The 14,035-nt window shown below is 37.7% G+C and overlaps 1 protein-coding gene across 1 annotated transcript in view; it reads left to right on the top strand.

The window, feature by feature from the left end:
* Window positions 1-3,542: 3,542 nt before the first annotated feature.
* The window catches only part of LRP6 (LDL receptor related protein 6), a 129,372-nt gene continuing 118,879 nt past the window's right edge, over window positions 3,543-14,035 (top strand). Inside the window, exon 1 of the mRNA XM_023504584.2 lies at window positions 3,543-4,051. Coding sequence (XP_023360352.1) covers window positions 3,997-4,051 — 55 coding nt within the window. The 5' untranslated portion in view covers window positions 3,543-3,996. The remainder of the gene's footprint in view (window positions 4,052-14,035) is intronic.

The following is a 14,035-nucleotide window of genomic DNA, read 5'->3' as shown; positions in this document are numbered from 1 at the left end:
ATGGCCTGAATTCTTAACTCTGCTAAGATAGTTTCCAATTTTTAAAGCATGTTTTATTGGTGCAGTAAATAGGTTAATGTTTTCTCAGAGTCTTCATATTCTAGGATGTCTAGCGTCTATTAAATTGAAAAGCAGGGAAATATAAAGTACTAGAAAACTCTTCCATTCCATTTGCTTAAAGAGAATTGGGGTTTAGGATTTGGGGACTGCACAAAGCCTAGCTTTTTTGGTATACAAGAATCTCTATCTGATCAGGGTGGAATATATATTGAGGAAATGAGAGATGTTGAGAGGTAGCAGGTTGTCCCTTTGTCCCTTTTTTCTTGAATCCTTTCATATTCTATCTTTTGAATAAACAACCATCGCACCATACCAAGTCTTCTCCAGGCTAAACATGTCCAGTTCTTTCAAACCATCTTCACAAAACATGGTCTTGAAGATTTTCATTATGGTAGTTACTTTGGATGTTTTCTAGCTTAACAATGTCCTTACACAGTAATGCTCATAACTGAACATGATATTTCAGATGAGAACATAGCGTATTGGGTTTATGACCTCCTTTTTCTTGGAGGCTTTGTCCAAGATTATTCTGCCTTTTTTTGGCTACCACACTCCTGCCTCAAATTAAACTTGCTGTCCAATAAAACCCTCAGATCTTTTCCAGAACAATGGCTGTATTACGATACTTCCTCCATTTTATACTTATAAAGGTACACTTATTTTTACTACCCATCTATTGCAACTGAATTTCATTTTATTAGATTCAGCTGGATGTTTTGCCTTGTCAAGATCATTCCTGTTCCTAATACTGTCTTACAGTATTATTATTCCCCACATGCTTTTTGCCATTAGCAATTTCCACGAACAGGCAATCTATAGCTTTATCAGTCATAAGAATGTAGAAACAAGTATAGTTTCAATTGCCTTCAGCCATTGGCAAATGCTCTATAATCCTATCCGGTTGATTGAGGAGCTTCTTCAATTTGATACATGACTAGCAATAGTTCATACTCCATTACCTTATCAGGTAATTTAGAAAAACTTTCCAGTTTGTTCAGGATCTCTCTCTCTATATTTACACTTTAATTCTATAGGGAATTTCTCACCAGATAAACTCTGATCATCTAAATAGTTGCCTCTCTCTTGGCCATTGAGGACCTTCAGGATAGTAAAATATAAATTGAAGAATATGAGGGAAGTAATATCTGAAATTCAACAAGGGATTTATTCTTTAAGCCTAAAATTGGTATTTATCATATTCCAAACATTAATCAAAGTATTGAAAATTCTAAGGTAAACTTGAATTTTAGCTGAGATCCATGAACTTTCTCCCCCTAAAATATTTTAAATAGCTATTTTAATAGCATGTGTTTTCTTTTATAACACTATGTATTTTATGTATTTAAAGACTTAGACTTCACTAGATTAAAGTCTTAGGAACTCTCCTTCCCCAAAATGTCCATGATCATATTTTATAAAATTATAACTTTGAAGAGTGTAAATTCCAATAGGAATATGTATACATATGTATACATATTTGTATACATATATATGTATACATATGTATATATGTATACAAATATATATTCCAATAGGACTATGTATACATATGCATACATATTTGTATACATATATATGTATATATGTATACAAATGTATACATATATGCATATATATTCCTATTGGAATTTACACTCTATTACCTTATCAAAACATACATTATATATATAATTATATATACATGTAAAATATACATGTATTATATATATGTAATATACATGTATATAATGTATATGTAAATATACATTATATATACATGTAATGTATGTTAATATACATTATATATGTGTTTTATATATACATGCAATATATATGTATATATAATATATATAATGTATATATGAATATACATTATATATGTGTATATGTCTCTCCTTCCTTAGGCGCGCGTGTGAAAAGACAGCCCGGTGAAAACCGCCAGTGCCTTGTGTGAGGTACAACAGTGGAAGGAAGAGTAGGCGGGAGGTAGAGTGTAAGATTTAAAAAGAATCGTAAATAGGCGGCCAAATTATGAGCTGACTCTGAATGCCAAGTCGAAGATAAAGCAAACGAGGGTCCCCGACACACAAAAAGGTCAAGGACCCCTAAGTTACAGGAACTGGAAAGAAATCTTGCTCTGCAGTTTACGCTCCGTATGGCCTCTGGCCAGTCATTTGTCGTGTTAGCACCTAAATATCCTTCTCTGCAAATCGAGAACCAGATGGCTTTCCAAGTCCCCTTCCATTTTCGGGTCCAAGATCCTTTTCCACGCCTTAGGAGCTTTCATCTTGAGAACCTTCTCAGGCAGTTCTTGCTTGTGTGTTCACGTGAGTTTCTGGGAGCCGGGGACAACACAATCCAGCGGAATTTGCAGGCACGACTGGAAAGCACCTCGGACGCGGCCAGCCTTTCCCAGTCCTGCTCTCTCAGAAAATGCCGAATCCGGTTTCCAGCTGGCCAGCCCTCGGGAGGGGCTGGGAAAGCTTTTTCCCGCGAGTGGTGCTAAGACCCAGATTGGGGGAATCGGTGGAAGGGGCTGACCATAAATATCTGTTAAGCGCCTACTATGTGCCGGGCGCAGTGTGAACGGGGGCGAACGCCGGCTCCTGCTCGCCAGGAGCGCGCAGTCTAACGCGGTAAGGGGGCAGAGCGTGCAACCCAATTATGTACCTACAAGGAGCGGGGTGGATAACGAGTACGTAATCCCAGAAGGCAGGCATTAGCTCGCGTCACCCGCGGAGCTCCGTTCCCCCGCCGCGTCCAGGCTCCGCGCCCCCGGCTGGCGCCCCGGCCCCTGGGATCGGGAGCCTTCACCTGCAAGGAGCGGCGGCAGCAGCACAAAGGATCGCCGAGCTCACCCTCCGCCGGGCTCGGAGCCCGAAGAAAGTAGTCCCGACCACGCCAGCGCCAAGGTTGTTCCGAGGGTCGCTTCACAGCCTCTTCCCCAAGAGCGCCGAGCCCGAGAGGGAGCAAGAAAAAGAATCCCATCGGAATGCGACAATGGCTTCTCCTCGTTCTTCCCCCTTCCCACCCGCGCCTTCCCCTCACCTCTCAGGCAGCGGAATTAAAAAGCAGCCGCCGCAACAAACATCTCTTCTCTTTTTTCCAACAAGGTGGGCTTTCTGCCTGGCTGGAGGCTCCAAGGAATCTCTAGTGGTCCCGAACCTCGCCAGCTGATCCCTCCCGCCCCCTCGTTTGCATAGCAGAATGGGAATCGATGTCAGCCGAGGGGAGGCTCCCTGGGAGCGCGGGGGAGGGGGAGGCGGAGGAGGCGGACTGGGAGCGCGGGGGGAGGGGGAGGGGGAGGAGGCGGACTGGGAGCGCGGGGGGAGGGGGAGGAGGCGGACTGGGAGCGCGGAGAAAGGAGGAGGAGAGAAGCAGAGTGGGCTGACTGGAGCGCTGGGAAGTGGAGAGGAGGGAGGAGAGCGGAGGGGGCGGGGCGGGGGGAGAAAGAGCGAGGCCGAGGAGGGGGAGCGAAGGGGGAGGGGCTGGGAGCTCGAGGAGCGCAGGAGAGAGCGCGGCCGGACCGGGCGCGAGGCTCCTTCTGCCTCTGTATCCTTGCGCCGCCGCCGCCGCCGCCGCCGCGCTGGGAGGAGGCGGAGGCTGAATGAGGAGCTGCGTGGAGCCCGCGGAGGAGCCGCCGCTGCCGCCGCAGGGGGAGCGGGCTGGAGAATGGAAGGAGACGCTGGTCGCCGCCGTGGCCGCCGGGGCAGCCCGGAGGGAAAAGTAGCGCTGTAGAGGGGACGGCAAAGGCGGCGCCGTGGGCTCGGAGTGGGAGACAGAGACTGAGAGAGCGAGGGAGGGCTGGCGATTCTTTCTTCTCTTTCTGCGAAGCTCGGGCAGCATGACCGTGCGGGGCGGCCGCGGCGGCCCCGGCTCCTCTCCGCCGCCTCCCCCTCCCCGGACCGCCTCGAGCCGGTGAGAGGAGAGAGAGAGAGAGAAGAGGAGGAGGGGAAGATGGGGGCCGTCCTGAGGAGCCTCTTGGCCTGCAGCTTTTGCGTCCTCCTGAGAGGTGAGCAAACAGTGCTGGGAGAGCAGACCAGGGTTTGGGGGAGGGGGGCCGGATCGAGACGCCCAAGTAATGAGATTGATCGTTTTTTGTTTGTGTGTCTCTGGTGGGCTGGGGGCTGGAGGGGGGAGGGGAAAGGGAGGCGAGAAAGGGGGAGAGGAGGCGAGAGGCCGGGCCTGGCTGCGGGAGAAGGAGAGACGGAGAAAGGGGCCCAGGAGAAGGGGCTGCTGCGTTTGGTGCAGGAGTGACACAATGCAGGCCGGCCCTTTGGGGGCATTCTCCACCTGGCCTCCTCGGGTCGGGGTTCCTGTTTGGGGGAATCCCTGAAATCCTTGTCACCCCTTCCCAGTTCCGACCTTTTATTGCAGTGTGTCCATCCGTGTTTGTGAGCGTGCGTGCGTGTGTGTTGGGGCAGGGAGGTTGAAGAGGGAAATAATCATAGAGAAAAGATTCCTTTGTGCTCCTTTTTACTTTCTGAAAGTTTACATTGAAGGTGTAAAAGCTTCCCCCTCTCGCCACCACACTCCTGTTTGAATGAAGTTGTACAGTCCTCCTAACTATTTTATTTTATTGCCACCTTTCTTATAGTCGATGATTGATTCTTGTTTGGAATATAGCTGGATGAGGACACACTTGGAAAGTGGTCGTGGCTTTCAGGCCCAGGAAGTTTTCTAATCTTTGGTTAGGAATCCATTGGATAGGTTTCCTATTTAGCTCTTGCATGCAAGTATACTAGTTGACATAAAGTGGGAAAGTCATTTTTATGAACAGGGACTTGAGCTAACATTTCGTAGGCTCATTTGTTGAGCACCCACTGAGTGCTTGACTTATTGTTGGATGTCAGGAGCTGTCTTAAGTTCTTTGCCCTTTACATAACTAATATTCCATGATTCTTGGGTATTTTTAACTGCTCTGTGAAGCTGACACATGCTGTATGGTTTTTATCAGCTCCTAGACATCTTTTGCATAATATTCACTATCTTTTTTTAAACAGCAATGAAATAGTGATGACATTTCTGATGTCAAGTGAAGAACTTAAGTTTTGATAATTTATATCTTCAGTTTTTATTACTATTTTTGTTTGCACATGACCCAATTTTTTTCAGACTTGAGACTTCTAGTCCAATGCAAATTTGTATTGCATAAAGTCTAAATATAATTAAAATATATTTACACCAAACTTAGTGAAGTTTCATGGAACATAAAGATAGATGATGTGTTATGAATTTAACTGGGAATTTCCACTTGTAAAAATTTATTTTGGGGTAATAGTGAAAATATCTTGGATAGATAAGCATCCTTTGTCATTGTTTAACTTAATAATTATGGCTGAGACACATTTGCCTCTTCAAATAAAAGTTGTAGGAGGATGGGCATAGAACTCGATGATGCACTGAGTATGAGTTGTTTACTTAGATTGATGTTACATTTTTTGGTTGTTGCTTATTGAAAGAGAAGAATTTTGTTGCACCCAGGAGTACCTTTTTTTTTTTTTTTTAAACTTAAATTTCTATTGTTTGAACAGAGGTTTATAGTTAATTTGAAGTTCCATTTTTTTTTTAAATTTCATTGGGTTTAGGAAACTTTGAGCTCACCTGAAACCTTTGTAATTTACAAGTATTGCTCTAGTGTAAGTAACTTGTCCATGGTCACCAGCTGTTATGTGTCAGTACTTTTGTGAAGACCATCACAACTTCCTGACCCTCTGTCCACTAGGCCTGGATATATCTTTTATGGGGTCACTTTAGGCTTAGTTTCGCAAGTGTATTATAAAACTGATTTTTAAAAATGTACCAATTTTGTATTTTGATATATCTATATCTAACCATCCATATTCTAGTGTTCATTCCAAGATACCTTGATCTCAGTCACTTAGACTCCAACCTTGGACTCAAATTAAAAAAAAAAGTATGATTAATCTCTGTTTACCAATTTATAATTAAGGAACTATCATCCTGATGATCCTGATTCCCAACCAGGTTTTATTTGTATCCCTATTTGGGGAGAGAGAAATGATTAGAAAATGATCTTTGTTGTCCCATAGCCATGATAGTTTATATCTTCAGTTTTTATTACTATTTTTGTTTACACATGACCCATTTTTTTCAGGCTTGAGACCTCTAGTCCAATGCAAATTTATATTGCAGTAATATGACAACCTCTGTGTTGGGGTATCTTTTGATGTGACAGCATTTTTGATTTTTTGCATTAATGCCTTTCCTTCATGTATGGGAAGAATTAGAGATGGAAGATATTATTTTTTTCTTGTAGCATCAGTTTGCAAGTTAGGAGACAGTCTAGAGAGATTTGGTGACTCTTAAAAACCAATAGCTAGAAACTGGAGTCTTAAATAATACATCATCCCCCCTCCCAAAGCATAGACTATAGTTGGAAAATTTCTTTTAGTTCTGTATTGGTGTATATTTGTTTTATTTCATGAAGAGTAAATGTGACCTTAATGCAGAAACAATTCTGGTCAGAGTATTGAAATACTATCTATTTTGGTTAATGTATAAATGGCAGCTAACTAAAACAATTTTTTTTTAACTCATGCTGAATGGATAGTCTATGCTTAAATTAAAAAAAAAAAAGATTTGTAGATAGAAGGGGAGTGATGGCCAAACTGTTCATTTTAAAAGAAGAGACTGTTAGGTTGGTTCATGAATTACAGAAGTGACTTTCTGTAACACATTTGTTCCTTAAAATTTAAGTATTAATTTGAATTGAAAATAAAATTACTGGCCAAGTTTTTCCTTTCATATTAATATCCAGATGAGGGCTTGTAAAATTTTATGTTTCTGAACTTTGTTTTGTTTTTTGGAGGGCAGAGGGAAAGAAAAAAAGTTTATTCATGCCTTTTTTTTTTTTTTTTTTTTTTTTAAATCAAGGCTGAATAGTTTTGTTCTTCAGATTCCCCTCTTCCTTTTATCCTCAATTGAGTCCTCTCTTGTAACCAAGAAAAAACAGTTAAGCAAAAACTAGGGGATGGGGCGGGGTGTGTTTCATTTGTTCTTTGGAACCAAGCTTACTTATTAAAATTATTCTAGTTATCTTGTTAGCAAGAATATAACTACAGACTTCTAATGGGCAAATTTTCAAAGTTATTTTTTTTTTCATAGTTTAGACTAAAGAACTATGCTTTATTGCTTAATTTTTTAAATTAACAAGCATTTATTTTGTTTGATATCCCCTTCCAGTTAAAGAACAAGACAATCTCTTCTTGTGATAAATAGGCATAGTCAAACAAAACCAATTCCCACAAATTTTCATTAGTGTTTGTATAAATTTGTTTTTGTAGGGGCCTGACCTGTTTTGCAAATTGTAGACTATGGGTTTCATGGGTAAATGCAATAAGAATATCAGTTATTTTCATTGCTATAACCTATCTATCTCATCAGCAATGAAAGTTTTAAAGAAGCAGATTTTGGAATAAACCTCCCTGAAGGCAAGACCAAGAGAGTAAAATGAAAAGGCTTTTAAATTGGAAATTACTTTAGAAGATCATTATTGGAATTGATAAGCAAATAAGTAGATGAAAAAGGTGATATAAGTAGGTCCTTGAGTTTGAACAGTGATTTTAAATTTTTTTCTTAGTTTTATTATATACATACCAACCCAACTTCTATATGTAGAAAAGTGTTGAACTGACAGAATTACTCTTGCCTAATGGTTGGTTTCTCTCTCTCTCTCTCTCTCTCTCTCTCTCTCTCTCTCTCTTTCTTTCTCACACACACACACACTGTTAATATGCTTCTATTTGTCTCTGTTTTTTCATTAATGTAGGGAGCTTCCAATGGGGAAACTTTCTTTACTTTAGGGATATAATTATTCAGTAATTTATAATCTTAGTGAGTTAGCTGGGGCATTGAAAAATTAAGTTTGAATACATCAGACATGGGACTGGTACCCTTACTAATATCCTGAAATTATTTCTACTCTTTCACCTTGGCTCTTATGTTCTAGATCTATCTATATGTATGTCACTGTTTTTTATCCTATGTAAATAGGATAGCGTAAATAGTAAAATAGTGTAAATAGAACAAAGATATATAAATAACTTTGAAAAACTGTTATATCGGCTTTGAAAGCATAAGGTATTTTCTTCTTTGCAAAATTAATACACTTAGAAAATCATCTACTTCATATGTTCTTTTGGAAGTACTTCCAAAATTAAAACTTGTCATTCTTTTGTTTTTTGCTCAATTTTCTTTTGGGGGGAGGGGGAACCTTCTTAAACATCACACACACACACATACCCCTCTTGTAATCTATATTTCCCTGGTACTTCAGTGTTTTCATGCCAATAAAAGGCATCAGGAACCAGCAATAAGAATAGCATGTGTTATTTTTGGTCAACAGTAATGGTACTAGTTAATATGATTCAACTAGCTATTATGTGATATACTTTTTGAGAAGGATTAGCATATCTTGTTGATAAGGGTCATGACTGGTCATAGGATCATGGGTCTATCAATCAGTGGCTGGAAAGAACATGTTGTCTTTTTATAGATGAGAAGACTGAATCCCAGAGAAAGGAAATGCTTTATCCAGTTAGTAAGTTTGTACAGCTAGGATTTGAATTGTAATCACAAGCTTAATACTATTTGGAACTGGAAGTGAAATAGATTGAGTGGGGAAACTGAGAATCAAAAGTTAGATAAGTTATCCTATAAATTGAAGTTCAGGACATGTCAACAGGAAATAGACAGCTTTGGGTTTTTTTCATTCTACCAATTACTGGTAATATTTGAATATTATGAATTTGTAAATGTTGAACATTTTCTTTATACCACAAATTAAGTTAAAAAATAGACATTTCAATGGATCTTTGATCCAGTTGATATATTCTTTCTCCCACCCACCCCTTTTTTGTGTATAAGGCAATTGGGGTTAAGTGACTTGCCCAGGATCATACATCTTTTTTTTTTTTTTTTTTAATTTAATAGCCTTTTATTTACAGGTTATATGCATGGGTAACTTTACAGCATTAACAATTGCCAAACCTCTTGTTCCAATTTTTCACCTCTTACTCCCCACCCCCTCCCCTAGATGGCAGGATGACCAGTAGATGTTAAATACATTAAAATAGATACACAATAAGTATACATGACCAAAACGTTATTTTGCTGTACAAAAAGAATCAGACTCTGAAATATTGTACAATTAGCTTGTGAAGGAAATCAAAAATGCAGGTGGGCATAAATCTAGGGATTGGGAATTCAATGTAATGGTTTTAGTCATCTCCCAGAGTTCTTTCTCTGGGCGTAGCTGGATCAGTTCATTACTGCTCTGTTGGAAATGATTTGGTTGATCTCATTGCTGAGGATGGCCAGGTCCATCAGAACTGGTCATCATATAGTATTGTTGTTGAAGTATATAATGATCTCCTGGTCCTGCTCATTTCCTCAGCATCAGTTCGTGTAAGTCTCTCCAGGCCTTTCTGAAATCATCCTGTTGGTCATTTCTTACAGAACAGTAATATTCCATAATATTCATATACCACAATTTATTCAGCCATTCTCCAACTGATGGACATCCATTCAGTTTCCAGTTTGTAGCCACTACAAAAAGGGCTGCAGGGTCATACATCTAGTAAGTGTTAAGTGTCTAGGGTTGGATTTGAACTCCTGAGTCCAAAGCTGGTGCTCTACCCACTATGCCATTTAGCTCCCTCGACATAGGTATTCTTTCAAATTATATATAGTATCCTTTCTTGTGCCATTTATATCCATGAATTCCCATAAATCCTTCACAGGGGATCCATCTAATGTTCTAGGAACTTATGCTAGGCTCTTGACATTGGGTGGATACTAGGGGGAGCATTTAGGCATTTTCTGGGCTTCCTATGTGACTTTTCTCTGGGCATGTATCTTTTTTTGGTGATACCTTTTATATTGCTGCTTCTGTGCAGTTTTTCCTCAGTGATACATTGTTACTTACTCATATTTCCCATTCCTTTGCCCTTTGGGTTATTTGTCACTTTAATTCTTGCAAGATTAGTATTCCATGACCAACAGAATGTTGATGTTAAAAAGATGAGCCTTTGTTTCAGGGAAAATCTTAGATTTTAAAGCACTGTATGGTTTCCAAAATAACTATAGCGACTGTTCTTTTAGAGCCTGTTCATTTCCTTCTATTTAATTCTGGATGCACTTCATTAACCATCTGCAATGTCTAGCCAAGATATATATATATATATATATATATATATATATATATATATATATATATGCATGCACTGGTAGATTAACTTTATGGACTATCTGATTCACTGTCTCTGGACAATAGACATTCTTCATCCAATTAATATTTTCTTTACAGATGGACAAAACTCCCATATGTAAATATTAGACATCATTTAGGAAGAGTTAGTCTTCCTCAGGTTGAGGCATTCTAATTCACAAACAGCAGTATTTGGAGAATCTTACTATATAGAGAGAATAATTCTTTAATTTGGATTTTGTGCTTGATGTTCTTCAGAACCAAGACAAACACTTTCAGTAATACTGTTTTATTATCAGTTGATAGTAATAATAGAAGATTGAAAACCAAAGTACATTTTGTCATCATTTAAGGACTCTTAAATCATAGATTAACATATTCATAGGAAGAGAGCCTTTAATGTGATATATTGCTTTACTGAATCAAATGTTTTTTCATAATCAACAAATGATACATATAGTGGAAACTTGTATTCTTTGCACCATTTAATCATTTATGATTGCAAAGATCTGGTTTGTTACAGAATATCATTTTTTAAAGTATGCTTTTTTGTATCTTATTCAATGAGTTGATAAGTATTTATTAAACTCTTACCATGTACCAGACACTATGCTAATTGCTGGATGTAAGATACTTTGATGCAAGTATATATTATTCTCCGAAACATTTTATTTTTTGTGTCTCTGGCACTTCATTTAGTGCCTGGCACATTAATACATGCATAGTTTATTGTTAAGAAAATAGGCATATAGGCCAATAGTTATATTTCTTATCAGTTGACTTTTTCCCCTTTTTTTGGTAATGAGATCTGATTTTTTTTTCCCTCAGCATCTTCATCTTCCCTTTTTTCAAGATTTTATTTTTACATTTTTATTTTAATTTAATCTCTCCATAGCATAGATAGCAGAGCCCAAAAGATGATTCTATATTAAGCTGTCAATCTCTTTTTTCATACCACTTGCTTTTTTAAAAAGCGTATAATAAATTCCGCATATTACTTTTTTGGATGTATTTATTTTAAAACCTCTCAGCTTCTCTACATGTTTCTGAACTTTTGTTTTTGTTTGTATTTTAGGGTTGTTGTTCTTTTGCATTGTTGCTTTTCTCTCCATCTTCTCCTTCCCCTCTCTCCCAAAAGAGAAAGAAAGAAAATTCTTTTTAACAAGCATAGTCAGGCAAAACAAACAAACCAAACAAATCAACCAAAAACAACCCCCAGATTCCAAATACGCATTCACGTAGTAGCCATGTATGTTTTTGTATATAGGTTTGTTTTTTTTTTCCTGAGATGTGGTTATTCATTGCATTGAGCATAGTTTTTCACAGTTTTTAAGTCTTCAGAGATTTTTCCTTTTTTGTTGTCATTGCCCTTGTGTAAATTATTCTGGTTCTTCTTAATTTGTTCTTCATCAGTTCTAGTTTCTTTCAGATGATCTTTTGTCATTTTTTTTATAATGAAATAAGAAAACATTTACATACAGTTTGTTTAGCCATACCCCAATTTGTCTAAGAAGAAATCTAAGACACTCTTTTAGATTTTTTTTCCCTTTCTCCATTCCTTCCTTTTTTTTTTTTTTTAATAACTTTTTCAGTGAACAAAGATTTATTTTCTTTTCTTCCTTGTTTTACCTTGTAAGGTGGGGGAACAAAGCCTTCATAAGAAATATGAATACACAAAAATTATGTCTTTGTGTCTGAAAAATGTGTCTCAGTGTGAACCCTACCCGTTACCTCTCTTTTAGAAGGTGGGTGGGGAGTATGCTTCATTAACCAGAATTACAGTTGGTTATTGCAATTGTCAAAATTCTTAAGCTTTTATAATAATGTGAATAATACATAATGTTTATATGTCACTTTAAGTTTTGCAAAGAGCTTTATAAGTTTTGCAAAGGGCTTTACATATGTTATCTAATTTTATTAACATATTAAATTACCCAGGTAGGTGCTCTTATTACTTTATTTTTACATATGGGAAACAAGGCCAAAAGCCCAGAATCATATAGCTACTAAATGTAAGTGTGGAATAAACTTAAGTATTCTTGACTCTTCAAATCCTCTGCTTTAGGCACAGTATCATCTAGTTGTTTCGTAGTTTGTCTTTGCAGTGTTGTTATTTAATAAACTATTCTCCTGATTCTTCCTATAGCTCTGTGTCAGTTCATAAAATCTTTCTAGGTTTATCTGGAACAGTCCCTTATTAAATTTCTTATGGCATAATAGTATTTCATTGAATTATATACTATAATTTGTTGAGCCATCTCCAATTTTTGGTACCCTATTAGGTTCTAATTCTTTGCCTTCCTCTCCCTGCCTCCCTCCTCCCCTCCCACACAATGTGAATATTTTGTATAGGATTTCTTCTTTCTCTAATCTAGGTACCCCTCTCTTCCCAATCCCTGCTGAGGAAATTAGATTTGCTTTTGATTTTTTTCTTCCTATTGTTATTATCCTCCTTAATATCCCCACCCACTCATCTCCCAACCTGTTTGTTGAGTTTGATATATTTCTGTATACTAAATTCTGTGTGTATAACCTTTCTTCGTCCATTTCAGTTAATAATAGGGTTCATCTGATCCCTGCTCTCCCTATTGTTTTCTCCATCTTTGTATACTTCTCTTTTAAAATACTTATTATGCGAAATAACATGTTCACTCTCTTCTCCCTGCTAAATCTATTCCTTTTTATTAGTCCTTCTCTTTCCTCTTTGAAAACCCTCACAACAGAAACAATATACCACTAATTCACCAACTTTTCTTATTTAATTTCTTTAGTACCTTTTGAAGACATTAAGAGTTTGAAGGGATACATGTTTCTTTTCTCCTATTAGAATGTTAGCACATCATCATAGAGCCTCTTCCAACTGCTCAAATCATTTTACCTTTCAGAGTCCCTTTTTACTTTTTTGTTTCCATTTCAAATAAAGCTCAGCTCAGCTCTAGTCTTTTCATCAGAGGTATTTGAAAGACTTCTATACTATTAAAGGTCTTTTTTCCCCCCTGTAGGATCATGAATGCTAAACTTTACAAGGGTAAGTTCTTAGTTGTATTCCATATCTCCTCTCATTTTTAATAGAGGAGCTTGTGATGCTGACTATGGTTCCATGGAGTTTGAACTGTTACTTTCTAGATGCTTGAAGAATTTTTTTCTTTGAACCAGTAAGTCTGGATTTTGATTATGACATTCCTATGATTTTCCTTTTGAGGTTCCTTTCAGAAAGTGGTCATTATATTTTTTCTAGCTTTATTTTTACCTCTGTTTCTAATAGATCTGAACAGTTTTCATTTGTGATTTCTTGAAACATAAAGTCCAGTTTTTTAAAAAAAACCTTGGTTTTTAAGGAGGCTGGTAATTCTTAAATTATTTCTTTTTAACCTGTTTTCCAGGTTATTTTAAAAAAAATATGTTTTGTATTTCCTTTCCTTTTTTTCTTCCTTGATTTTTATTCTAGGGTATCTTTATGTTTCATAGAGTTATTCATTTCTGTTTGGTTTATTCTGTTTTTCACAGTCAGTTACTTGGGTAAATTGGCCACTTTTTTAAAGCTACATATTCCTTTTTCCCCAATTCTTTCCTGTAGTTTTTACTGAAATTTTAAATTTCTTGCTCCTTGTAGGTATTCAAATAATTATTGTGGAAAATCTGTTTTCCTTGAGTCACTGCTTAGAATCAGTTGTTATGGAGTTGCTCTTTTCTTTTCTTGGGGAGAGCTTTAGATTTGCAATATTATTAGATATTGGTTAATGTTGTCAAGCCCTGGGTAATACT

This window comes from Sarcophilus harrisii, chromosome 5, assembly GCF_902635505.1.
Source record: "Sarcophilus harrisii chromosome 5, mSarHar1.11, whole genome shotgun sequence".
NCBI lineage: Eukaryota > Metazoa > Chordata > Mammalia > Dasyuromorphia > Dasyuridae > Sarcophilus > Sarcophilus harrisii.
This window is presented reverse-complemented; position numbering and strand designations above follow the sequence as displayed.